General features: G+C 37.9%; 2 protein-coding genes across 2 annotated transcripts in view; both read right to left on the bottom strand.

Moving 5' to 3' along the window:
• Nucleotides 1-1,672: 1,672 nt before the first annotated feature.
• On the bottom strand, nucleotides 1,673-14,765 carry LOC107701338 (vascular cell adhesion protein 1-like). Its single transcript, XM_016503329.1, has 6 exons — nucleotides 14,079-14,765; nucleotides 13,717-13,995; nucleotides 10,107-10,397; nucleotides 8,936-9,196; nucleotides 8,582-8,848; nucleotides 1,673-2,007 (listed from the first exon to the last, which is right to left on the bottom strand). Exons 1-6 carry the CDS (start codon nucleotides 14,137-14,139, stop codon nucleotides 1,865-1,867), a joined length of 1,302 nt encoding a protein of 433 aa, XP_016358815.1. The 5' UTR covers nucleotides 14,140-14,765; the 3' UTR covers nucleotides 1,673-1,864.
• A 183-nt stretch (nucleotides 14,766-14,948) lies between these two features.
• LOC107701316 (dual specificity protein phosphatase CDC14A-like) overlaps nucleotides 14,949-26,370 on the bottom strand; it is a 34,098-nt gene continuing 22,676 nt past the window's right edge. The window contains exons 13-15 of the mRNA XM_016503305.1: nucleotides 21,633-21,761; nucleotides 17,706-18,069; nucleotides 14,949-15,045 (exon numbers count right to left, since the gene is read on the bottom strand). Coding sequence (XP_016358791.1) covers nucleotides 15,016-15,045; nucleotides 17,706-18,069; nucleotides 21,633-21,761 — 523 coding nt within the window. The 3' untranslated portion in view covers nucleotides 14,949-15,015. The remainder of the gene's footprint in view (nucleotides 15,046-17,705; nucleotides 18,070-21,632; nucleotides 21,762-26,370) is intronic.

Genomic DNA, 26,370 nt, shown 5'->3' with positions numbered 1-26,370 from the left:
TTTACAGTATTTTCTTATTCCTTTTCCCCTTCAAACTCTGTTTTGATAAAGTTCCACTTAAAAACTACATTGTTGGTGGGGAATATAGCCCTACAATGAGAAATTCATGTCAAGCGTGACAAACTACAAAACCTCAAATGTGTGCGAATGTGCCTTCCTGAGATGGTCTGTCATCATGGCTTTTAATTTAGTCTTGTTTTTAAAGTAATTTTCACCCCTTTTTGATAAGGATGCAGGAAGCTTTCACAGTAGCAACTTTAATCAAGACCTTCTAAAATGGCATTTGTTGTTTTTGGAGCACGAGATGCTCTCTGTATTAAAATGCAGCAATACATTTCAACACCTAGGGCCTCATTTATAAAATGCGCGTACGCACAGATTTGATCGTAGAGTGTGCGTACGCAAAAATACACGGCAACGTTCATATTTATAAAAACCACGTCAGGGTCTGAGCAGAGGTACGCAGCCATTCTTGCCACTTGTAAAAGAGTTGGACGTTGTCAGGTGCTCTTTTATAAGTCAAGGACATTAATTAGACATTGTTTACAGGGCGGAGATCTGAAACTGTTCAGCTGCGCACGATTTCAAGATCATTGCAATTTATAGATTTCACATCTAAAAGAGAGGCGTACGCACGTTTTCTGTGCGTACGTTCGTTCTATGAATCACATGTACGCACTTTGAGAAATGATCATAAAATCAAATTTAGGATTCTTTCTACGCAGTATTTTATAAATGAGGCCCCTAGAGTGCTGGATCAGGAATGGAAGTTCCTGAAGAAATTGTGTGCTTGATAGACTGATAACAGAAACAGGAAGAGAATGGACAATGCCTGTAACAATTAACAGCTTAAGTAAACCCAAACTATTGTTGTATTGTTTTTGGAGGAAAAGGAAAAGTCAGCATGCTTCTGAATTTGAAAGGAGTTTCCTTTTAACTGCCAAAATTTCATCTGAATTTAAATTAAATGGTATGAATTTGGTGAATATGATAAAACAATAAATCTGTAAAACTGCATGCATGTTCTCAGTTATAGGCTATTTGCTAAATGCTGTGTGACTTATTCATTTGGCAAGTTCACAATCTACTTCTGCTTCTCAAAGGAGTTGGATGTTTTATCATAAGTTTGAAGTTTTATATATACAGTGGGTACGGAAAGTATTCAGACCCCCTTCCAAGGATGATCAGAAGAAATGGACAGCACCTGAGTTAAATATATGAGTGTCACAGCAAAGGGTCTGAATACTTAGGACCATGTGATATTTCAGTTTTTCTTTTTTAATAAATCTGCAAAATTGTCAACAATTCTGTGTTTTTCTGTCAATATGGGGTGCTGTGTGTACATTAATGAGGAAAAAAAATTAACAAATGATTTTAGCAAATGGCTGCAATATAACAAAGAGTGAAAAATTGAAGGGGGTCTGAATACTTTCCGTACCCACTGTATATATACTGTATATATATATACCCCAAAGTTTGGAAACTGTTTACAATGTTAATAATAATAAGAAATGTTTTTTGAGCACCAATTCATTATTGCTCATTATTACCAAAACATTATTGCTGTTTTTACCATATTTTTAATCAAATAGATGCAGCCTATGTGAGCACTTTGTGAGACGTCTTTCAAAAACATAAAAAAAAATGTTTTTAGTGTAACTATACACTGCATTTTGAGATGATGTATTTTGATCGATCAAATATTAATTTGATAAAATAACACTGTTAGTCACAAAATTACTAAATAAATACAGAAAACACAGCTTTGTATTCACCTGTCCGTAAGCTTTTTATAGATAATGTCCAGGTGAATGTTCCTTTCAGCAGAAAAACACTTCATTTAGTTAATGTGCTCTTCATCTGTTTAGCCGAGTGTACTGGAGTCGCTCCTGGCTTTCCTTCTGCAGTGTCGGATCAGCAGTCCAGCAGCGGTCAACAGCGACACTGACCCCACAGCCGGCAGTATGGCGACAGGCAGGTCTGAATTTCTCGAGATGCCATGTTGTGCTGGATTAAAAGAATAAAGGATCATCAGAGTCAAGAAACATCACTGCAACTAGAATATTCCATACTCGCTGAATAAGCTATGATTAGCGCTATAATTTCAATATAGCCACAGCTAAAGGGTGTTGTAGATATTTTTATTCTTTTATATTCATGTATAATGTATTTGCTAAAAAAAAAAAAAATCCAGTTTTTTCTTTTTTTTTTTTTCTGCAACTGTTTTTTCTGGAAGTGACTATTTTGTTCTCTTGAACACACTGAATGGAAATGCTGCTTTATCAAAAGTTTTTTTTTTCAATATTCATAAATGAAATTGAACACATTTCTGGAAAACTGGTTAGAGGTAAAGTTAACTTGGGTATTCCAGGAGGCAAGGTTAACTTAGCGTCAAAGGCATATACCCTGAACTCTGTTGATTAACCCATAACTCGCTTACTTGAGGTAAGCCGGGTACAAAACCAGTAGTAACAGCTTACTAGTAACACACAAGACACCAAATTCAAGGAGTATGGCAAGCTGTTTTAACGTAAAATGTTCCCAGTAACGATTACACTGTTAGACATTTCTGTAATTTCTACAGTTATTTACTGTATATCACCCAGTATAATACTGCAAATTCCCTTTACAGTAAGTAACTGTAATACCCTTTGCATCATGGGAATTTTATGTGACGTCAAACTCCACATACAGAGACTTACTGTATTTTTTTTTTAATTGCTGTATACTACTGTATTTGCCGTAACGGCCTCTGTGGCGCCATTCCATTGAGGTTGTTTTATTTTCCTCATTTCTTACATTTGGATTGACAAGATTTGCCCTGCACCGTGTCTACAACGCCGCAACAGGCTTGGGACAGACTATACTGGACGTGTTACATCGCTTGTAATGATTGGCAAAAACATTTGTCCTGCGTGTCAGAAACAGCATGAGCGCTTGGAGTACTACTGTACGTCAGAAATATACCGGGGCATCAGTTTACTGTCCGCATCCATTGTAGATAGTATCGCTGATTATAATGGGTTCTATATGGTCTTTTGTCGCGTCGCGCTGTGCCACTCGCATCCGAGGAAGACACGGAACCGACAGGGCAGCGCCACAGGTTTTGCCCGGGGATGAACCCGCGAGAGTGGAAGAGTTCTGGAGAACATCTGCAATGTGTATCGATGCACCTTACGAGAGAATTAGACCAGCAAGCAAGGTAAAAATATATGTATGTCTGTGTGTGTGTGTTTTGTCAGATTTTTGCTCACCAGTTAACATTTACCCCGTTAACATAGAGGAAACTTTACCAAGGTAAACTGCGCTGTCCTTTCAAACGACTTTGTCAGCATATTGAATTAACGTACTGAATTAAATTTATTTTTAACGAGCAATGCTTATCTTACATTAACATTAAGTTAACTAATGTGAAATTTTGTTCAGGTGTTAGTTAAATGTTGGCCAGTACAGTAGCCTATTGAGAAAATAAAATCATTAGCTAGGTTAAACTATGGCTAGCTGCCTTAGTTTTAGAATTAGTTTGTTATAGTTTTTAATGGAATTTAAGTTTTAATGCATTTTTTTTGTATTTGTGTTTTAAAGGCAACTACAATGGAGCATCAAGAAAGACATGAGCATGCCAACCACCCTGAGACTGATAATTCGGGTAAGAGAACAACTAAGTTATGGTTTTGAGAGGTTTGTGTATTCTATATGGGGTTTGCCTTTTAAAAGTGTGTCATTTCTACTTCTTGTTTTTCAGGGAACACATTTCTGTCACTAACAAAGTGGATGGTGAGCAAAGGTGGTGGCCACGTTTTGGAGCAGTACCTGGGTTTTGTAGACGGCTATGTATTTCTTTTCCCATTATGTTTCTGTTGCCTAAAGATTCTTTGTGAGGATAAATCCAGAGAATACAACATAATGCACTGCAAAATGTCCTAAGACAGGAGAAATGGTGAAGTTGAACTGTTCTAGCATTGGAAGACTATTTTTAAGTGTTATACATGCAATGTTTTAAATAAAGTATTTGATATTTTGCAATTATTGTGTCTGTTTTAATTGAATGCCAGCAGTACTACATACAGTATGTAGGATAAAAACAAAATTAATGAAAAAATAAAAAAATCAAATGAAATCTATATTAAAATGAATGAATTACAGTAGTATACTGATTAATTTTAATTTTTATAGTAATTTACTGTAAAACAGTACAGTTTGCTACTGTAAATCTTAATTACAGTAAATTGCTGGCAACAGTGTTGCCAGTAAGTTACTGTAAAAACACTTTGAAATGTCTAACCGTGTACATTTGAGAGCAATACTCTTACTACTAGCAATTATAATTAGAGAGCTCTACAATTCATTTTTACTAGTCATATGCCTCTATTGACTTCCATTCATTTTAATTACAATTGCTCTACAATTGCATTTTTACTAGCAAGAATTCCAATTAGAGAGCTTTCTAATCCAATTCTTAGTAAAAAAAAAAAATGCAATGACAGAGCTCTCTAATTCAATTTTTACAAGTAAACATCACATTAAAGATGTTTAATTGCAGAGCTCTCTAATTGGAATTCTTAGTAACAACTGAATTAAAGCGCACTCTAATTAAAGGCATCTCCACAACATTATGAAAAATACCACTGTATTTGAAGGATACAGCTTGAAGAAATTGGTAATTTGCATGTTTCCTTTTTAAAATATTTTGTCAGTGACGTGCCCAGACAGACAATTCTATTTACACTGCGATAAATATAGGCCTATCTGTTTCCACTAAAAATAGCTAAAATATGTTTACCTTAGTAAAACTGCATACATTTAATTTGATTTGAATTGTTTAAAATAATTGAAATACTATTTGGCCACTGGAAAAGAATGAGATATAGAACTCTATTCTAAAATATTTATCTGAGAACTATTTTAAACAGTTTTGTTTTTATGGATATTTTGATATATTTATTCTAAAACATAACAAGGATACTGGATGATATTTAGCAATAAAAAATTGTGCATGGCACAAATGGCATTTATAGTAATCTCATATTCGTATCTCATATTCCCTTAATGTCTTGTAACTTTGACGGTGTTAAACATGGTGTCACGTGGATGGTAATATATGCATTGAAATTATATGCAGATGAGGTTATGCATAGTAAAACTAGGCGTTGTAAGCTCCATATATGGTGATTTCGGGGAGGAGACGGGGTGGAGATGCACATACGCACAATCTGGGATTTATAAAGGGATTTTTGCGCAGGTTCTGGCATACGTATGATTTTATAAACTTGTTATGCATAGTAAAATAAGGCGTTGTAAGCTCCATATATGGTGATTTCGGGGAGGAGACGGGGTGGAGATGCACATACGCACAATCTGGGATTTATAAAGGGATTTTTGCGCAGGTTCTGGCATACGTATGATTTTATAAACTTGAAAACTTTTGTGCATACGTACACTTTTAGGATGAAATCTACAGAGAGATTTATAAATGAGACCCCTGGATTAAACCCGAAGACACAGCAACTCCTGCTGCTTTTTCCAACAACTCCTCTTTCATTTTCAGGATGGCAGCCCTCTAGTACTTTTTGGTGACTTCAACATCCACCTTGAGAAGCCAGATGTTGCTGACTTCCACTGATATGATATGCTATTTTCTACCCTAAAGCCTAGTTCACACTACACAATTTAAAATGTCAGCAGATCGCTGTGCTGTTCAGACTACATGACTTGCTGTCTGTCTTGAAGTCGTTGTGGTGTTTACACTACGCGACACTACGTAAATGATCTGCAACAGGGGGTCACACACTACACGAGTTCACACATAAAGATTGTCGAGCGCTGATCACCCGCTGATTTTCCCGATCACAACCCGACCTGTCGGTGAGCTTGTTAACTTGCACAAGTTAAATCGGGCTTAAACTCCTGTAGTGTGAACTAGGCATAACTTGCTGCCTAGACAATATCTGTTCCATTTCCTCCAACCCAGCACATGCTACTCCTTCCAACCCCTGGTTAACCGATGTCCTCTGTGAGCATCGGACTAAACTCTGAGAAAATTATGCTAATCAAAAGATTCAGCTGATCTCAGCAGGTATCAGTTACCGCTATCTTCACTATTTTCACCAAAGTTCACGCTACCAATACTACCCTCTTCCATAACAAAATCAACAGTGCATCAGACACATGCAAACTCTTTAAAACAGTCAATACTCTCCTTTGGCCCCCTCCGCCACCTTCCACCACCTCTTTAACTGCTGACGATTTTACTTCACAAACAAAGCCACATCCATCAGCAGTCAGTTCTTAGCTCCACTCACCCAGATACTCACAGCAAACACTTCTCTCCTCCTTCTCTCCTCTTACAAAAGATTAGTCTCTAAACTTATCAACTCCAGCTACCCTACCACTTGCCCTCTAGTCTAGACCCAACCCCCTCTCATATCCTACAAGCTATTTCCCCTGCACTTATGCCTTCAATCACATACATCATCAACACATGTCTTCTCACAGACATTTTTCCCACCACATTCAAGCAGGCTCGGGTAACCGCACTGCTTTGAAAGTGGCCATTCAACTCAAACTGCCTTGCTGTCAGTCACTGAAGCGCTACGGAGTGCAAGAGCTGACTGCACTCCACTGGTTCGAGTCTTACCTCACAGGTAGGTCCTTCAAGGTGGCTTGGGGAGGAGTAGTCTTGCATAGCCAGACCTTCATCCAGGCTGAAGGTCTGGAATCCATGGCAGCTTTCATTGGCCAAGGCCCGACCATGAGGCCGTTTGACCGACATGTCAAACAACCAATCACAGTTCGTTTCGTTCAGCATCACGTTTCGGGGTGTGGAAATGTCGCCACAATAACAGACCGGTGTGTAAAACTCTCGGATGTATTTTAAAGATTCTATGCTGCGAACTTTAAATATTTCACATAATTTTGAATATCCAGCGTTTAGTTGATCCTGATAAGCGCTCGTCGTCACAGTTGTAAACACGACGGCTTTCTTCTTTCGTGAGTCGGTTTGGCATCACGGCATCTTTGTTTCCAGGCGGAACGTTAAAGAACGCGACACACACGTCTCCCGGAAATCCTGTATAATTCAACCAATCCGATGACGACTTCGAAACTCCTGAAGTGTTTCCACTTTTGTGTGCCGTATGCATCAGATGTTCAGCCAACGGTCCGTGGGCGTGACGTCTGAGGCTAAGACTAGGGGAGGAGAGGTATCCAAATCACATCAACTGGTCACTGGGGTTCCTCAGGGATCAATTATTGGACCCCTCCTCTTCTGTATATACACTCCATCACTGGGACCCATCATTCAGGCACGTGGTTTTCCTACCATTGCTATGCAGATGGCACGCAGCTCTACCTCTCATTTCAACCAGATGATCCAATGGTACCTGCTCGGTTCTCAGACTGCCTGACAGACATCTCAGCATGGATGAAAGAACATCACCGGCAGCTCACCCCGGCAAAGACAGAGCTTCTCATCTACCCAGCCACCCCATCAGTACAGCACAAGTTTACCATCCAACTGGGCTCATCAATGATAATCCCATCGTAATCAGGCAGAAAAATTTGGGGGTGATCCTTGATGATCAGCTGACCTTTAAAGATCATATTGCAAAAACAGCACGATCATGCAGGTTCACGCTACACAACATCAGGAAGATCAGACCCTTCCTAACAGAGCATGCAACACAGTTTCTCGTCCAGGCCCTTGTCATTTCTAGGCTGGACTATTGCAATGCTCTTCTGGCTGGACTTCCAACATGTGCAATCAGACCTCTGCAAATGATTCAGAATGAGCACGTCTTGTTTTCAGTGAGCCCATGTCACACCGCTTCTCATCTCTCTGCACTGGCTTCCAGTTGTGGCTCGCATCAAGTTCAAGACATTGGTGCTTGCAGAACAGCCACGGGCTCTGCACCCTACCTCCGCTCTCTCCTATGCGTCTGCATCCCCTCCAGAAGCCTGCGGTCGATATACAAGTGGCAGCTCGTGGTTCTATCGCAGAGAGGCACAATATCACTCTCGGATGTTTTCTTTCACTGTACCCTGTTGGTGGAATGACCTACCTAACTCCATCCGGACAGCCGAATCCCTCACAATCTTCAAGAAACAACTGAAAACTCATCCCTTCCATAAGCATCTAACTGCCATCTCATAAAAAAAATCTATTCCTTCACTTTTTCTATTCTCTTATTATCCTTTATCCCTTCCTGTCCTAAATTTTACTATTTTAAACGTTGACTGAAACCATGTATAATGTGAACTTCTCATATTTATTGCTATGATAAATCACTTCTATTTCTCAACTGTAAGTCGCTTTGGATAAAAGCGTATGCCAAATGAATAAATGTAAATGTAAAAGTAACGCTGAAATAAAAATAAATTAAACCAGCATAGTCATATTTAAATAAAAACAAACGCTAATAAAAATGTCTAAAAATAAAATGAAAACTGAAAATACAAAAATAAAGCTAATTCATAATGATAGTGTATAAAACTATAATAGTGTATAGATAATACTAATATAAAACAAATGCAAACTGACTTCCCATGCAATGAAATTTCCTTCAGAATGTTATAAACTCACCTTTGACTGTAATGTTCATTGTGCTTCTCTCAATGCCAAAGTCATTTTTTGCTTCACATATGTAAATCCCTGCATCTGTTATTTGGATTGATGAGATGTTTAAAAGCACAGCTGATTCATTCGGATCTCCTGTCGCAACGCTCTGGGACTGTCTGTACAGTTTCAGTTCTGCTGGCCCACCGTCTGAAGAACAGAATATGGTTATGTTCTCTCCTTCTTTCAGCTCTCCTCTATGGCTTAACTGGATTTTGGGGATGTTCGGAGGACCTGCATTTAAATTAAGGTTAAAGATCATGGCCAGGTTTAAAATGATTAGACAAGACAGCTCATTTCATCCTGAGTTAATTTACCCACCTGTAACAATGACTTTTACACTCATTTGCTGGCTTCCCACATTATTGCTTGCACCACACCGATACCAACCTGCCTGAGACCAGCAAGCTTTACTTATTATGAGCTTGTTATTCTGGCTCTGATGTTCAGGCTCAGTCTCCCCTAGTTTCCACCAAAATATTTTTGGCTTGGGGTTTCCGTCTGCATGACATGTTATCTCCAAATGTTCGCCAAGCTTTACAGAGGTATTATTACTGGAAACTGTCATAGTCCCTGGACCATCTGGGAGAGAAATATAGAGTTTTCATCGATGACACATGAAAAGTGATTTAATTCTTGGTAATAACTTGCTAAAGGAATATTCTGGGATCAATACTATTTAAGCTCAGTCAACAGTACTTGTGGCATAATGTTGATTACCACAAAAATATATTTCTAAAAATTAATCAGTCTGGGTTACACTGAGGTGGAAGTGTACGGGGCATTAAAATACTCACTGTTTCAACAATACAAGACGTAAACAATATGTGTGTTAATATTATTTAAGTGTGAAAATTTTTTACTTTTCTGTGTAAAGTTATAGTCAATATTAAAACTTAGCTGCTATGACAATGTAATGCCTAAAATCACTGTAAAAAAAATGAAAGCAACTTTACAGCTGCAATAAACAAGTTTTAACAGAAGGCTTAGTGAAAGTGCTTTTAGAAAAGCTGAAAGCTTAATATTTCTTAGGCAAAAATTTGCCCAATTCACTTCCATTGTAAGTTCCTCACTGTAATCTTTATTTTTATGAATGAGGCATAAGTCATTATTTTTGTAGCAAAAAATATTTTTTATTATTAATTTTGTGGCAACATTATGCCATAAATGTTGTTGTTTCAGCTTAAAGGGATAGTTAACCTAAAAATGAAAATTCTGTCATAATTTACAAACTCGCAAGTTGATGGTAGCCATTGACTGCATAGTATTTTTTTTTTCCATACTATGGAAGTCAGTGGCTAATGGCAAATTTTTGATTACTAACATTCTTCAAAATATCTTCTGTGTTCAGCAAAAGAAAGAAACTCATACAGGTTTGGAACAACTTGAGAATGAGTAAATGATGATAGTATTTTAAATTTTTGGGTGAACTATCCCTTTAACTTGTATTGAACCTGGAATATTTCTTTAATAATGACATACATTGACTTACATTCAGCAGTTGTTGTTCTCTCCAGACCATTGAGATTCAGGGTTGCCTTGCAACTAATATTCTTGCCTAGATCATCGACAGAAGGTGTGTAATTGAACACAGAGGTATAATTCTGAACATGGTCTGAATTTTGTAAATCAAGTTCTTCCTTATGGAGGGTTTTATCTCCACGAAGCCACTCAATGTGAAACCTTTCCAAAGGGTAAATGTTGTGGACTGTGCAGATGAGCTTCTGTTCTTGGTTTGCTATGAGACTCTTTATTCTGGGCAGTACGGGATCTTCTGGAAATGCTGCAGAAAACACACTTCATCATAACAACATCCAGATCATTTACACAATAAATACTGAAATGGTTAACTTTTTTCACTCTCTGTTTAGATCATCATAGCTTTAAACCTAAAAAATAATAATATAAAAATAACTAAATATAATAACCATAGAAACACACGGTTACTGTTAATTTTCTACTGCATAGTCTAATTGATTCCAATTGCTACTAATAACATTTTTATCACTACTAAGACAATCAGCTTTAAATGGTTACAAAAAAAATGCATAAATGAAAATTCTCTCATCATTTATACTTACCCTTATGCCATCCCAGATGGATATGACTACTTTCTTCAGGTGAACACAAAAAAAAATAAATAAATCTCTGTAAGTCCATAATGCAAGTGGATGGGCCCCTCAAAGTTGACTCTTCAAAAACCATGCATGCAAAACGGTAAACACGACCACGAAAAGTAACTGTAATCCATACTACCCTAGTTGATGAATCCATGTCTTCTGAAGTAAAATGGTAGGTGTAAGAGAAAAATACTAATATTTAAAAATTTTTACCATAATTTCCGACCATTACTTAACAAATAGCATGTTGTGAAACATGATGTAAGCATGTTGAGGACTGTCACTTTTTGTTTGCATTTCACATCTGTTTTAATTTTATTTAAGAGTCGACTTTGAGGGACCCAACCACCAGTGTTCCCTCTAATTTTTTTTCTTGCTGAGCAAAACTGTTCTCTATTGGGCGGACGTTTCTACCACCTGAGCAAAAAAAAATAAAATTATACCACACCTGTACAGTGCACACAAAAAAAATGTCTGTGTAAAAATTGTGTAATAAAAAAAAGTGTAACTTTTAACTTTAATGTGCTATTTATATTTGAGTTGACCCTTGATGTAACTAAATTATGCACATTTTAGGTTAACTGAGTTTTTTTTTTTTTTTTTTTTTACAGTGCTGTTAACCAAGGAATTATATTAAAATCTAAAAAAAACAAACAAAAAAAAAATAATCTCATGCAGAACAGTTCAATTCTTTATAAAATATAATATATGAAAACATAAGCAGATATTGCTCATTAATTCCTTGCTTGAGGTTAATTATTAAGGCCTATTAGGTTTATAATATATCACATAATAACAAACTGAATCTGAGAGAATAGTATAGAACAGAATAGAATAGAAAACAAACTGAAGCATTTAAACTGAGATCTGTAAGCTAAATATTAATCAAGCCACTCTTCTTTAAAGCATGAAGACATTTCATTTCACATGCCATTTGCATTGGCTCTCGTATTGAGCTATTTCGTCCGCAACCATTAAAGGGGTCATATGATGCTATTTTAAAGATCATTATTTTGTGTATTTGGTGTAACAGAATATGTTGACATGCTTTAATGTTCAAAAAACACATTATTTTTCAAATACTGTACATTATTGTAGGTCCTCTATGCCCCGCCTCTCTCAAACACGTCGTTTTCAACAAAGCCCCCTCCTTTGACAAGCGCAGTCTGCTCTGATTGACCAGCTGACCCAGTGCATTGTGATTGGCTGAACACCACAAGCACGCGTCGGAAATGTAACGCACCTTACCATAAAAGCGAGCTTCATCTTTCAAAGTAAATATCAAGACAGAGGCGTGGTTAACTCTTAAATTTTATAAAGAATATCTCTTTGGATTTGAGACTTTAGTCTTTGCAACTTTACAGATCTTCTTTATGCACCAAGAGCTTGTAACACTCCAAAGAGAACGGAAAACTTGAAATCGCATCATATGACCCCTTTAAAGTACACGATTTCTACAGCGACTCATTTGGCGCACACCATTCTCTTTCTGCAAACCGCATTCACAGTTTCTAACTCTATAGCGATACCAAGTCTATAGTGGTTTGCCCGAACATTGCAATTATTTAGCATTTACTAGAATTCAAATGGCTTTCAAAACTCAGTTTTGCGCATGGGCGTCGCTAGGCCAATTTTAGGGGGCTATAGCCCATATGGTTACTCAGTTCCCCTAAAATTTTGCGATTCGCTTCATAAACTGTACACGAATTCGTGATCGCCTCAGTCCCCTTTAAATTTCATATGAAAACAGCGGCAGACTTCGATTGGCTTCTCCCATAGACTGTATAAAAACATGGACGTAGTGTCCGTGACGTCACCTGTATAGTTCCGATGAGCCTTTTTGAAGCCCAAAGTGGGCAGAGCCGGCCGTCGCCATCTTTGCAGCGCGTCACCGTGCGTCACTCCCGGATAATCGAAAATGGGCAAAAAGGCGGGAGCAGGTTGCTGAAACCACGCCCACCAAGCTCGACGCTGGTGACAGCAGCGGCAATCCACCTGTCACTCAAGTGGCCAGAGGTGTGTGTTTATCGATAGACTGTTATAATATCTGCATCTGTGCAGTTCTTTGTCATAAATCCAGTTTACAAAAAAATCATGGGGGAGCAATAATCGGTTCCCCATCCACTGCGTTCCCCCCTCCAGGGGCGTGTCTACGTGGTGGCCAGGGGTGGCACCGGCCCCCCCCTGAAATTTGGCTGGCCACCCCAGGTGCCCCCCCTACCAGATGTCTTGCGATAGGCTTGTTTTTAGTAAATTTCTAACTGCATCTGGCAGTGGCGGATCCTGGCATGTGTAGCCACGCGATCCATGTGCGTGAGGACGAATCTCTCCACTCCCAAGCGGATTTCCTTCACTCACACAAAACTGGACGTGTGCTTTTAAATATTGTTCTTTTATGAATTGGCTCTGCTCTGTCACTGTCTCTGTCACTCTTTGTTTAGTGAGTGTACACAATGTATTATAACATACATCGTTCCACAAACACAACCTAATCATACACAACCTAAACCCCCTTGAAAATCCTAGAATCGCCCCTGGTTTTGCGTCTGTCTTGTGTGCGGCATTTTATCTCTTCCCTTATGGACTCACAGAGATAGATTATTTTTGTAAAAATCTGTTTGTGTTCCACAGAAAAAGAAAAAAAAATATGTATATATCTGAGGCGTCATGAGGGTGTGTATTTGATGAGAGAAGCTTAATTTTTGTTTGAAGTATCCCTTTAATGTCATCACAAAAGAAAAGTAAAATAGTTTTGTACAAGAATAAAACTGCTAGTTGTAAGGACTGCTGCAATTATTTACTAATAACTGAAAAATTCTAAGAATAGTTTAAATAATTACTAGCAAAACTGGAATAGGTTTTATATATATAGGTAACAGAAACAGATTATTGGAATATTTAGGTTCCATAGCTAGTCACTACAGGAGTAGGTTAACTCAAAATTATGTCGAATTGGGAAAATGGGGAAAAAACTGTACTTACAGAACACCTCTATCTTTGTCATTTTCTGTAGGATTTTTCCATCACAGGTAGTTTTGCACATGACAGTTTCACTGTGTATAACAGAGATGCTCCTGATCAGCAGATAGGAAACAGTATGCTCATTTTTTAATTCTGCTGCAAGAAATCTGTCCATTGCTGATGTCCACATGAAGGTCACATTAACCGGACAATCAAACACTTGACAGGTCATCTCCAAATCCTCACCAACATGAATCACTGGATGTAACGGAGTTAATACCAGTTTTGAATTGTTTTCTCCTGTGGAAAAAATGTGTACTGTCAAAATAATGAAATGTGGAAGGTTAAAATTGAATAAACAAATCTGTGTGAGGTCTTCTTACCTGTTATTACATTGAGAATATCAATCCACAGCACAAAAGTGATGCATTTCACTCCACGCATTTTGCTTTTGTTGTGTTTCACTTATTCAGCATGCAAATTCAGAAATAGCACGATAATGGTGATGGATATTCCCACCACGGCTCTTTTCTGACCAAGATACTGATCAACCATCCCGCCTTTTCCTTTTTACTTTCGGTTTCTCCAAACAAACATTATCCATTTGACTCACTTATCAGACTCACTTATCAACAAGCCACACCTCCTCACATTTTCCTCATATCCTCCAAATTGTGCACATAATTAAATGGTTCTTGAATATTTTGCATTGATTTACTGTTTTGAGTGTATCTTTTTGTCTTTTTGTACAGCACAAATCACCATGTCAGTCTTTAAAAATGATCAGATCTGTGAATGCATCTAAAGTACTGTATATTCCACCTAAAGTATATTCCAGTTAAAATTACAACTATCTGTACAAAATGTTTTACAAATCATGATTTCTGTACAATCATATTACTAAACATAATTGAATCAGCATCATGTGATCATACATACATGCATATTTCTTTCAAACACACCCATACTGTCACACACTCATCCACAGATGCACAGCTGCATCTGTTAGAATTGTGACTTTCAAAAAACAAAAACAAAACTGCTTCATGTAAAATTAATCAAACAAATGCCAGCAGATACATTCCATTTTGGATGTTGAAAAAAAAAAATGAATTACTAAATACATTTGTGAATAATACATCATAGAACTTATTTTCTCAATTAAAACACTATAAATATATTATAAATACTTTAAGCCAAGAGTGTGTTTTTTTTTTCTTTTTTTTTCACATTTTATAATTTTGTTTAGGAGAGATTAAGGAATGATCTGTCCATGGTCAAAAAGTCAGCTACGATTGCCATCAGTGTATAATCATAGTCTTAGTACTGAGCATATTCAGACTGAAGGGACTGTGGAGAGAAAGAGAGAATGAAATTAATACATTGATATGAAAGGATGTGTGCAAATTATACTAAAGGGTGGAATACACTAAACAGCTTTTAAAACTTGAACTGATTTTAACAAATTAGTGCCTGGTTTCACAGACAAGGCTTAAGCCTAGTTCTAAAATGCATGTTTGAGCTGTTTTAACTGAAAGCAACTTGTACTCATATCTTAAAATATGTCAGTGCCATTGATTTGTATTAAGATGCACACCAGTAATGTTTTTTCAAAGAATATTAAAAAAAAAAACTCTTAAATGTCCTAATTTAACTAAAGCCTAATCCTGGCTTAATCTAAGCACTGTCAGTGAAAGCAGGCCTATGCATCATACATTTGCAGACTTAATAATGTTTACAGAGAAACACTGGGCATCATTCACTAAACAACTGAGGATCACACACACTAAAAGACTTTCAAGTCATTCCTCATTACTAGGAGATGCATGACAAATGAAAACAATATGCGTTTTAAAATTTGGCATACAAATTTCAACGTAATTGGAATACAAATTACGCTACGTAAGTTTTCTGTAAAATTTGTGAACTCCAACTGCCCAAAATCTGCAGACAGTTTTCTGACTTTTGGAAACTAGCATCAACTCGTCCAGACTGTAAAGCGGGGCAAAAATCTTGGCAAAAGTTTTAGAGTGTATTCCAGCCTTAATGGGTAGAATGATCAACTTCCAAACACAGGAAAATGCAGAAAATAAGGAAAATATTAATTCCCATTAATAGCATGCTTGATTTGGGCTTTTATAGTGTATTACAGGTACATAATAGTAAGACATTCAACTTAAAGGGATAGTTCACCCAAAAATGAAAATTTGATGTTTATCTGCTTACCCACAGGGCATCCAAGATGTAGGTGACTTTGTTTCTTCAGTAGAACACATATGATGATTTTTAACTTTAACCGTTGCAGTCTGTCAGTCGTATAATGCATGGCAATGGTAACAAAATCTATGAGAGTAAAAAAAACATGCACAGACAAATCCAAATTAAACCCTGCGGCTCGTGACGACACATTGATGTCCTAAGACACCGTAAACTACGCCAGAGCGCGTACACACCTCACGCATCGGATGCCGTGCGCACACTCAAGGAAGTTGAACATAGTGGTGTATTAGAGGTAAAAATGATATAAATACTGTTCGGGTTCTCGCACAAACCGATTGTTTTGTGTCTTAGGACATCAATGTGTCGTCACGAGCCGCAGGGTTTCATTTGGATTTGTCTGTGCATGTTTTTTTTACTCTCATAGATTTTGTTACCATTGCCATGCATTATACGACTGATAGACTGCAACGGTTGGAGTTAAAAATCATCATATGTGTTCTACTGAAGAAACAAAGTCACCTACATCTTGGATGCCCTGGGGGTAAGCAGATAAACATCAAATTTTCATTTTTGGGTGAACTATCCCTTTAAGACTCAAGTTATAGTTCACTATAAGGGGCATTTACACAAGACAGTTTTCAACTAAAAATGGAAAACACTTTATAAGTTTTGGCCGTTCATTTACACAACAACAGCGTTTTGGGGGCCTGAAAACTCAAAGAGGTTTCAAAGTGCAAGTTTTTGAAAACATACTGTTATCGTCCCTGTGTAAACTACAAAAATGTAAATTTGTGAAAATGTCATTTTATAGGTATGTACACAGGCACAGTTTTTCTTTTTCAAAATAACATTGCCAGCTACTGGCCTGGCATGCATAATACAGTGTTTTTAGTTATTTTCATGGATCCGTGTGAATGGGGATCATTTTGACAATGTTGTCGTGTATATGAAAAAGTTCTTATAAACACAAAGGAAAAATTTTACATTGATCTATTACATCAGTACATCATTCTAATGCGGGAATTAGAGCAGGAGATGGGGAGGGTGCGAACGAGGAAGGAGGTGTGCTGTTGTCATAGCCATTGAAGTTGTTGTCGATCTAGTACATCTAATACATCAATGTCGTGTAAACGTACATTTGCGAAATTTAGGCAAAATTTTCCAGGCAAAAAGTCTGCTGTCAATAGTGTAGCATAGAAAGCACAGCTCACACTGAAGTCAGGTTCAAATCGAGTAGCTTTTTGTTGGTCAGTACAGGCAAATACATGTGAAAATCTGAAAAATATTTTACACTAACGCAAATTATATGGATTCTTATTGTAATGACTAGATTTCGGCCACAAAATTTGCCAAACAACGGTAAATGACTGCAACTTTACTCAATCTTACATCTCATGTGAGGAACATCCCAAAATTAATAGTTATTTGCTATAAATCTGTACTTCTGATGCAGCTCAAATTTTATTTGTATTTGCATACATTTAAATATGGTGAACTGTCTAACATCACCTTTTTTTGTTCCATGGAAGAAAGTACAATCATGTTTGGAACAACATGAAGGTGGGAAAATGATGACACTTTTCATTTTTACATGAACTGTTCCTTTTAAATTATGAAATCACTTTGATTATCAAAATTTCACATAAAGATCACAATTATACTATAGTACAGAAACAATAAGTGAGGCCAGAAGAACAACCCAAAGTGAAGGAAAATTGGTAAAACAGCAGAAGTAGTGAGTGAAAATCAAGGGTCACGGAGATAACAAAGATGGCCAGATGGTCACTCACTGGAATGGATCTGCTGAGGTAGCGCCCTGGAAATCCGCTTAGTCCACCACGTAACGGACCTCTATGAGGGTTTGGCCGACCACCGGAGAACAGACTATAGCCGGTTCTGTTCATAGGCCTGACTGTGCGATTAGCGCTAACGGTATTAGCTCCAGTAAGGCTGTTGAGGTTGGTGTTGGCCTCTTGATTGAAGTTTACATGTGAGGGAGGAAGTCGGGGGTCAGCAGAGGTGTACCCAAAGCTGGGAGTTAGAGCAGGAGATGGGGAGGGTGCAAAGGAGGAAGGAGGTGTGCTGCTGTCATCATCATTGAAGTTGTTGTCATCGTAGAGGTTGCTGAGGGAATTGGCTAAACGGGGACTGAAGCTGTGCAGGGCGCATAAAGCAGGGTTAACAATGTCTGGGTACGTAAATAATAGGGGTGTAATGATATACCAATGCCACGGTTCGGGTCATATCACCGTTTTGGAGCCACAGTTCAGTTCGGTTCGGATCTGTTTGCTGTGGAGGTAGGATTCATGGCATAGCACCAGCTATGCTAAAGATCACTAGATTCACTTTTAACTTAATAAAAATAATAATAACAATAATTGCACTTTGTTAGTTAATGTTAATTAATGCATTAACAAATTAGACTTTAAAAATTGTTGCTTTGTAAAGTGTTACCAAAAAATCTATTGCCTTAAAAAATTATAATAAAATAAAATAATGCCTAAATAATGCAAACAAGTCTTTGGACAACATTACTTAGGCTACATATAAAAATACATGTGCCATGGATAAATAAAATGAAATAGCTGAACAATAAGGAAATTATTTAAATCAAATATGTAGTAACTCAATCTGACACTTCAGAGTCGCGAGCTGTTTGAGAGGCGGCTGTGCGCACTTTGGCTGAGAGCAAATTGAAGACCGTCTCTCAGAGAGTGTGCGAGTACTTTATGGGTTAAAATAGCTTGAATGTTTAAATTGGCATGATTTAAAATGACAGAGTTAAATGACCTCTAGGTGGCGCTTTTAAGGGCCGACGCATGAATGTGGAGCTGCTTGGCAATCTGCTTCTTTTTTAGCTTTTTAAACAATTTTAAGTTAATATAGTTTGGAAATGCACGGATAGATCATTTATTTGTATGATTACATGGCTAAATTGGAGGTCAGGACATGTGGATGAATGTATTTCTGGGACATTTTGGATGGATTCTTGGTAATGAGACCTACTCTTCTACAGCTGGGTAGATGATAGGAAACTATCGCTGAGGAAATTTTCAAGTAATTGTTTGCCTCTTTTCCTTACAATGGCACAACCTGGACATTTGAGTGATTTCCATGATTTAAGAAGTCTGAGAAGATGTGCACCTCCTTTGGCTTCTGAAGTTAAGAACATACTGCAGCTAAATGGGATTCTACGACCCAGACCTCGCCCAAGGGGTAAAAAAGCTGGGAGAAATTATATTCGTTCAATAGGTACAATTGTTGGAAATCGCCCTACTTCTTGTGGAACTGCAGTGGATATTAAAAGACAGCTGACTGAGCAAAGACCGTTTGTATCTGACTGTTGCTACCATCCTAAGAACTTAATTTGTATAAAGATAAACCAACACAAATCAATACCATCTATGCCTGGTTTTCTCCTTTCCAATGTGTGCTCTTTATGCCACAGATGTGATGAGCTGCACAGTGTGGCAGTGAATAATAACTCGGGCTAAGTTGTATTATTCCTGCTGTGCTCTATTTTCCACAGCGTTCTTCAGCAACAGCCCAACCTGATATACTAATTACACAGTATTTGGATAGTTGCCTCGGATATATTGAATGTAACTACCAGCAGGCTGCAATTGTCATATTTGGTAATGCAAATAAGTACAAGTCTGAAACCATCTGCTGCAGACATGGTCTGAAACAAATTGTGGCTGGAGCAACAAGAAAGGCCAGTCAACTAGACTCAATGTTTACCAATATTTCCTCCATGTATCAGTCACCAGAGCATTTGCCTCCTGTTGGCTCTTCTGACCATCAGACTATTTGCTAAATGCAGGAAATTGGCCCACCAAGCCTATCAAGCATATTTTTTTGTAGAAAATGTACCCCTGAGACAATTTTTTGAGAATGAATGAGAATGAGAATTGGGCCTTCTCATGAATATTATTGATTTTTATCACATTCATGAAGCTACGGACCCTGAGACTAAGGTTGGTGCCTTTACCTCCACTATCAGGTCTATCTTGGATAAAACAGTTCCGATAAAGAAAGTCTCTATCACAAGCAATGATAAGATTTGGATGACTGTACAAATTAAAGATCTAATAAAAGATAGACAGCGTGCATTTTGTTCTGGCAATAAAACCTCTTACAGGAAATTAAAATCAATCATCGCCAAAAAAAATGTCAAGAATGCAAAGAAACAATATTACCAGCATGAGGTGGAGGAACTGTGACGCACCAAGCCTAAACAATGGTTTAAGTCTGTGAAGACATTAGCGGGGATGGAAGAAGATAAGAGTGAAGTGGTGTCTCAGGATCAAAACATCGTGCAACATGACTGTGATATTCTGCCTATGCACTTTGCTTCTGTGTGGAATTATGTGAGCCACACTTCTGTGTCTGAGGAAGATGTTACCTGCAAGTTGTCAAATTGTAGTATACCTCCTCTGAGTATCGGAAAAGTTAAGGCTAGATTCCGTAAACTGAACGCAGCCAAGGCTGCTGGGCCTGACTGCATTCCTCCTTGGGTGCTAAAGGCTTTTCATGAAGTCGGTGTTATGTGATATCTTCAATACATGCATCCAACATAACATTTTCCCAAAACAATGGAAAGAGACTACAGTCAAAGCTGTTCCCAAAAAAGCAAAGCCTAGTTTTCCAGCAGATTACTGCCAGATCTCAGCTGTGAGTCACTTTTACCAGCTGTGTTGGAAAAGTGTTTGGAGTAAATGATAATGAGCGCCATCTGCGCCACCTGCGCCACTCACCGGTCTCGAGTCCCACGGAGGAGCTCTAGATGGAAAAAAGGAGGAGCGATGACAGTGAAAGAAGTGAGAGGACCAGGCCTACATTTTATGTTGTTGTTGTTTTATGCAGCAGTCGTCCGTGAGGGGTTGCCGCTTTAACTTTCGTTTTGTGTTTGTTTATTTGTTAAAGTTTTATGTTTTAATGTTCGCCGGTTCCCGCTTCCTTCTTCCCCGATCTACGAACATTGTTACATTGGTGCCGAAACCCGGGAGGAAGGAGGGACACGCTGTCAGAGAACCATTGCTGCTGAGGGGGATCGCGGTGTTGAGGAGATCGGGCAACAGGAAGAAGCGGAGACCGCCAGTGGCTGCCCGAGGTGGTGGTGCTGGAGCGATGGAAGACAAGGTGGGACGGAGGGCTCGCTGCCGTGCTCCTGGGTCGAGGAGGGGTGGCTGCCGTCCGAGAGGGAGTGGAGGAGTGGGCGCCGTTCGCCAGAGCCTGCTGCCATCCTCCATGTTTGGGGAGGAGCAGGGAACGGGGGGACAAAATATTGCAACTTACAGTTCCACAAAAGGCTGTGAGTAGGTGCACAAGCGAACTTGACTGTGCTAGTCATGAAGATAACCCTGTGCACCCATTCTTTCTATAACAATGTGCTGAAACATGGCATATTCTTTTACAGTCATGTTCTCATTATAATGTTATGTAGCCTATATGACAGATTTGTTCTGCATATGTTGCCCTTAATGGTACCTTTCGTTTAAAAGTGATTCAAGCAATTCAAAACCATCATGGCCGTATGCATTTGAAGTGTCTCAGCAGGGTGCGTGGTAGGCCAAGACTGTACCGCGGTGTGTACCATGGATGGTGTATCGCAGTTTTTCGGTTCCATTTGAATATCGTTACACCCCTAGTAAATACGATCTGGGAACAAAAAAATAAATAAATCACTCAGGCAATGCATCTAAATATTGATGTACCTTTTTAGATTGCCGGCGGAGGAGGAAGGGCTTCTTGTTAGTCTCCGTGGCGCAGTGGAAGAGGAGAGGAAGAGATGATCTTTGAAAGACTTGGGAGGGGAAATGGTGCCTGGAGCTGAGCTTATCCCACTGCCAAAAAAAAAAAGACAAATAGCAGAACAGTTTATTAATAGGTAATTATTTATTTAGGAATTTGCTCCAGAAATGTCCTCATGGAATTAAGGAAGCTTTCTTTTCAGTGCAGTAACTCAATACGAGTAATGATTTTCAAAACTGCAATACTTTTGTGTAATAGCATGGCACTTGGTACAGGTCACTGCCACTGTTGTGCAAAACTTAGTCCCCCTTAGACCCCAAAGTGATTTTATTGACTGAAATAATTGTTTATGGGTACTTTATTTGGTACTTGACTACAAATAGAAATTCATTTTATGATGCATTATTTATGTTAATTAAAGTCAGCATGAAATTAAAATTGACCTTATTAATTTTCTCAATACAAGTTACTGGTCTTCTTGTGAATTAAACATCCATGTCTCAACAGGAGGAGCCATCGCCGTCCGCCAGGAGGCGGAGGAGCATTGAGCCGTTCACCAAAGGATGTCCAGTACCATCGCATGGCACAGTGAGTGAGAGCCTCTCAGCTGGTTGAGGACCAAGCAGCAGCGTGTCCGGGAACCGACGGAGATTTTTTTATTTTTTTTTTATTTTTTTTTTGATCTACGAACGTTGTTACATTAGGCTACATTTACACTAGTGCGTTTTCGTTTTAAATTTTTACCCTCGAAAACGGAGACTTTCGAAAACGCTGCAGACCCCATTTTAGTTTGAAAACTCTGCGGTTGCATTTCAGTGTAAAGCCAAGAACACACTACATGACTGTCATGCCGATTATGAATGGAATTTGGTCTTGACGACGTATCGCGCCGGGTCTGTTCCAGTTGGGCTCAGTCGCTATTTGCAGTCGGCAGAAAAAATCGCATAGTGTGTGGTGCCTAAAGATTATCATCTAAAAATTCAAGAACCAGTCGTTTCCAATCGTTTTCACAACGATTTTATATTAAACATGTTTAATATTTGCGACTGATGCCAGCGATTGTATTGTAGGCTATGCGTTCATTGTCAAACGTCATTAAAGGTTCATTTTGTAATTTTGTCAAATACTTTTATTGATTACACATCTTCTTGTGATTTATTTCTTGTCAATTTTATTTCATAAGTTAGCATTGCAAGTTAAATGGTTTTAGATTATTCGTTTTTTTCTGCAGTCGAATAAAGTAAAAAAGCATAAATTATGTCAGCAATTTCTCTCATTTTAAAGATACTATCAATAATTATTTTTTTGTTCTTTTATTTTTGGAATTTGTCCAATCGTGACGCGCCAGTCATTGTGTGTTGTGTAGTGGACTTACTCAGTCATTAGGTTTGTGCTCCTCTCCGACTGTCAAAGACTAGAATCTGCTCCAGTCGATGGAAACAGTCTTTAAGTGTGTTGAGGTCAGTCTAGGTGTGTGTGTGTGTATATATATATATATATATAATAATATAAGATTATTCTCGTACTGCTACGACTTTATTCTAGAAATATTTCGACTTTATTCTCATAATTTCAATTTTATTATCGTATTGCTACGACTTTATTCTCGTAATTTCGACTTTATTCTCTTAATTTCGACTTTATTCTCGTACTGCTATGACTTTATTCTTGTAATTTCAACTTTATTCTCGAAATATTTTGACTTTATTCTCATAATTTCGACTTTATTCTGTGCCATGCTAAAAAATAAAAAAAATCTAAGATTACGAGTTTAAAGTCGTAATATTTCGAGAATAAAGTAGAAATATTTCGACTTTATTCTCATAATTTCTACTTTATTCTCGAAATATTACGACTTTAAACTCGTAATCTTAGATTTTTTTTATTTTTTAGCATGGCACTAAAAAGCCGTCATAGATACACATACACACCTCTGTGAGTTTTAAACAACTACATTCTCGCCTGAAATCCTCTTAGAACTACATTTCATGACACAATAACAGTAATATTTTGAAAATTATGCGGGTTTTCTCCTCCGCCATTAACGCTCGCTTGTTGGTGCGAAATGCATTGTGGGATAATGTATGCTACCGTTTGCTTGCTCACAGAGGTGTGTATGTGTATCTATGACGGCTTTTTAGTGCCATGCTAAAAAATAAAAAAAATCTAAGATTACGAGTTTAAAGTCGTAATATTTCGAGAATAAAGTAGAAATATTTCGACTTTATTCTCATAATTTCTACTTTATTCTCGAAATATTACGACTTTAAACTCGTAATCTTAGATTTTTTTTATTTTTTAGCATGGCACTAAAAAGCCGTCATAGATACACATACACACCTCTGTGAGCAAGCAAACGGTAGCATACATTATCCCACAATGCATTTCGCACCAACAAGCGAGCGTTAATGGCGGAGGAGAAAACCCGCATAATTTTCAAAGCGCACTTTATTTTATAATGCCGTCTTATTGCTCTTCTTTGTAGGTGCATTTTAAAAATGTTTTCCCAATCAATCCTGGACTCCTGCTCAAAATGATAAATGATTATAACGACAGCTACAAAAAAACCCCAACAATAAGCCCGCAAAGCTGCTATCGTTCCATCCTGATGGATGACATGTGTGAAGTGGAATCCGGAAAATAAACCGTGGAACTTTGACCAATGAGCGGGTCTGTTCCAGTTGGGCTCAGTCGCTATTTGCAGTCGGCAGAAAAAATCGCATAGTGTGTGGTGCCTAAAGATTATCATCTAAAAATTCAAGAACCAGTCGTTTCCAGTCGTTTTCACAACGATTTTATATTAAACATGTTTAATATTTGCGACTGACGCCAGCGATTGTATTGTAGGCTATGCGTTCATTGTCAAACGTCATTAAAGGTTCATTTTGTAATTTTGTCAAATACTTTTATTGATTACACATCTTCTTGTGATTTATTTCTTGTCAATTTTATTTCATAAGTTAGCATTGCAAGTTAAATGGTTTTAGATTATTCGTTTTTTTCTGCAGTCGAATAAAGTAAAAAAGCATAAATTATGTCAGCAATTTCTCTCATTTTAAAGATACTATCAATAATTATTTTTTTGTTCTTTTATTTTTGGAATTTGTCCAATCGTGACGCGCCAGTCATTGTGTGTTGTGTAGTGGACTTACTCAGTCATTAGGTTTGTGCTCCTCTCCGACTGTCAAAGACTAGAATCTGCTCCAGTCGATGGAAACAGTCTTTAAGTGTGTTGAGGTCAGTCTAGGGTGCTTTCACACCTGGCCTGAATGTAGTTGTTTAAAACTCAAATCTGCGGTTTATTTATAAAGATGGTGCCTATTTGAAAATTTGTTTCGCTGATTTCGGAGATGTGAGCTCCAGGCGATCACCGGGCGCTCAGTGCTCATGTTTTCCGCCAAGAGCAGCCTTACCTTGGCTAGTCTTTCTGCCATTTGCCGCTAGCTTGGATGATTCTGTAGTGGTTAAACATAATATATAATTTGTTTTGGGTAAATCTAACAGGCAATCTTTGGTCTCATGAATCTATTATTTGTTTCTGGTCATATCTTTTTAACTGAGCACAAAGTTTAGTTTCATAACTTTATATATTTATCTTAGCGTACAGCGCTGATGTAGCATACGTTTGACTGAATTGTTTGCTTTTGTCTTTATTTCCTATTACATAAGCCTCTTATATTTGTCTCATCATGAATCTATTATTTGTTCCTGGTCATATCGTTTTGGCTGAGCACAAAGTTTCATGACTTTATATTTATCTTTACCGTCGTGCAGAGCTGATGTAGCATACGTTTGCCTGAATTGTTTGCTTTTGTCTTTATTTCCTACTATATTATATTTCCTACTTATATATGTTTAATGGCTATTATTGTTAATTAAAACTGACATTTAACAAAAAGAGGCAGCGTGTTTTATGTCATACATTAATACATACAGTGAAGATGATCAGAGTATATATACTGTATATATAGTATGTATCAGGGGCGTAGCGTCTTGTATGCAGGGTATGCAGGTGCATATGGGCCCGGACGTATTGTGGGCCCGCCGAGCCGAGGGGGAACCTTTAATTGAAACGAGGGAATGAATAGAGCCCTGCAGGGGCCCGGCCCTTCCGACAGCTTATCAGAATATTCTTGGCCTGAGTCTGACCCGAGCCCATGTCTTTTCTCTTTTTCGTTTGCCATGTGAAAGCGAACCGCACCAAGAATAAAAAGCAACATTAATAATTTTAATCCCTGTTTCGGAACAAAGCAATCGGTCTACAGGTGTGAAAGCACCCAGAATGTTTCAGCTAGTCGTGTCCCCAGCTTAAACGGACCAAAACGTAGACTTTTGAAAATGATGGCGTGGCTGCCCACATTAACGTTTCTTTATCAAGTTAATTTAGAAATATGTTTGGAAAAAAATTTAAGTTTTTTTTTTTTTAAAGTAACGACCAAGCGGCCAGCGGCGGACTGAGTTGAGCATATGTTTGCTCAATTTAGCCTTCTCAAATCAACATGACTGAAAGGTAAGAGTAATACATCATTCGGAATTGCAAAGGGTCTACTTTTATTTGTGTGCACTCACAAACAATATCAACAAAAACCTGTGCTTTTGTAAAATAATTAACGAAAACAAACAGGATGTGCTTTCTGTCGTCTTTGTCTTGAGCAGGAGTGCTTCACAATGATGAACCGAAACTCAGCGAATATTTGCCTC

This window comes from Sinocyclocheilus anshuiensis, unplaced genomic scaffold, assembly GCF_001515605.1.
Source record: "Sinocyclocheilus anshuiensis isolate Anshui unplaced genomic scaffold, SAMN03320099.WGS_v1.1 scaffold1726, whole genome shotgun sequence".
Classification (NCBI taxonomy): domain Eukaryota; kingdom Metazoa; phylum Chordata; class Actinopteri; order Cypriniformes; family Cyprinidae; genus Sinocyclocheilus; species Sinocyclocheilus anshuiensis.
This window is presented reverse-complemented; position numbering and strand designations above follow the sequence as displayed.

What these genes read in the sequence shown, in the direction of transcription:
- LOC107701338 (XM_016503329.1), bottom strand. Translation starts at nt 14,139, where the DNA reads ATGCGTGGAGTGAAATGCATCACTTTTGTGCTGTGGATTGATATTCTC. An exon ending in TATTCTCAATGTAATAACAG is followed by an intron (nt 13,996 to 14,078) that starts GTAAGAAGACCT and finishes TTTTTTCCACAG; the next exon opens with GAGAAAACAATTCAAAACTG. An exon ending in GACAAAGATAGAGGTGTTCT is followed by an intron (nt 10,398 to 13,716) that starts GTAAGTACAGTT and finishes TGTTTTCTGCAG; the next exon opens with CATTTCCAGAAGATCCCGTA.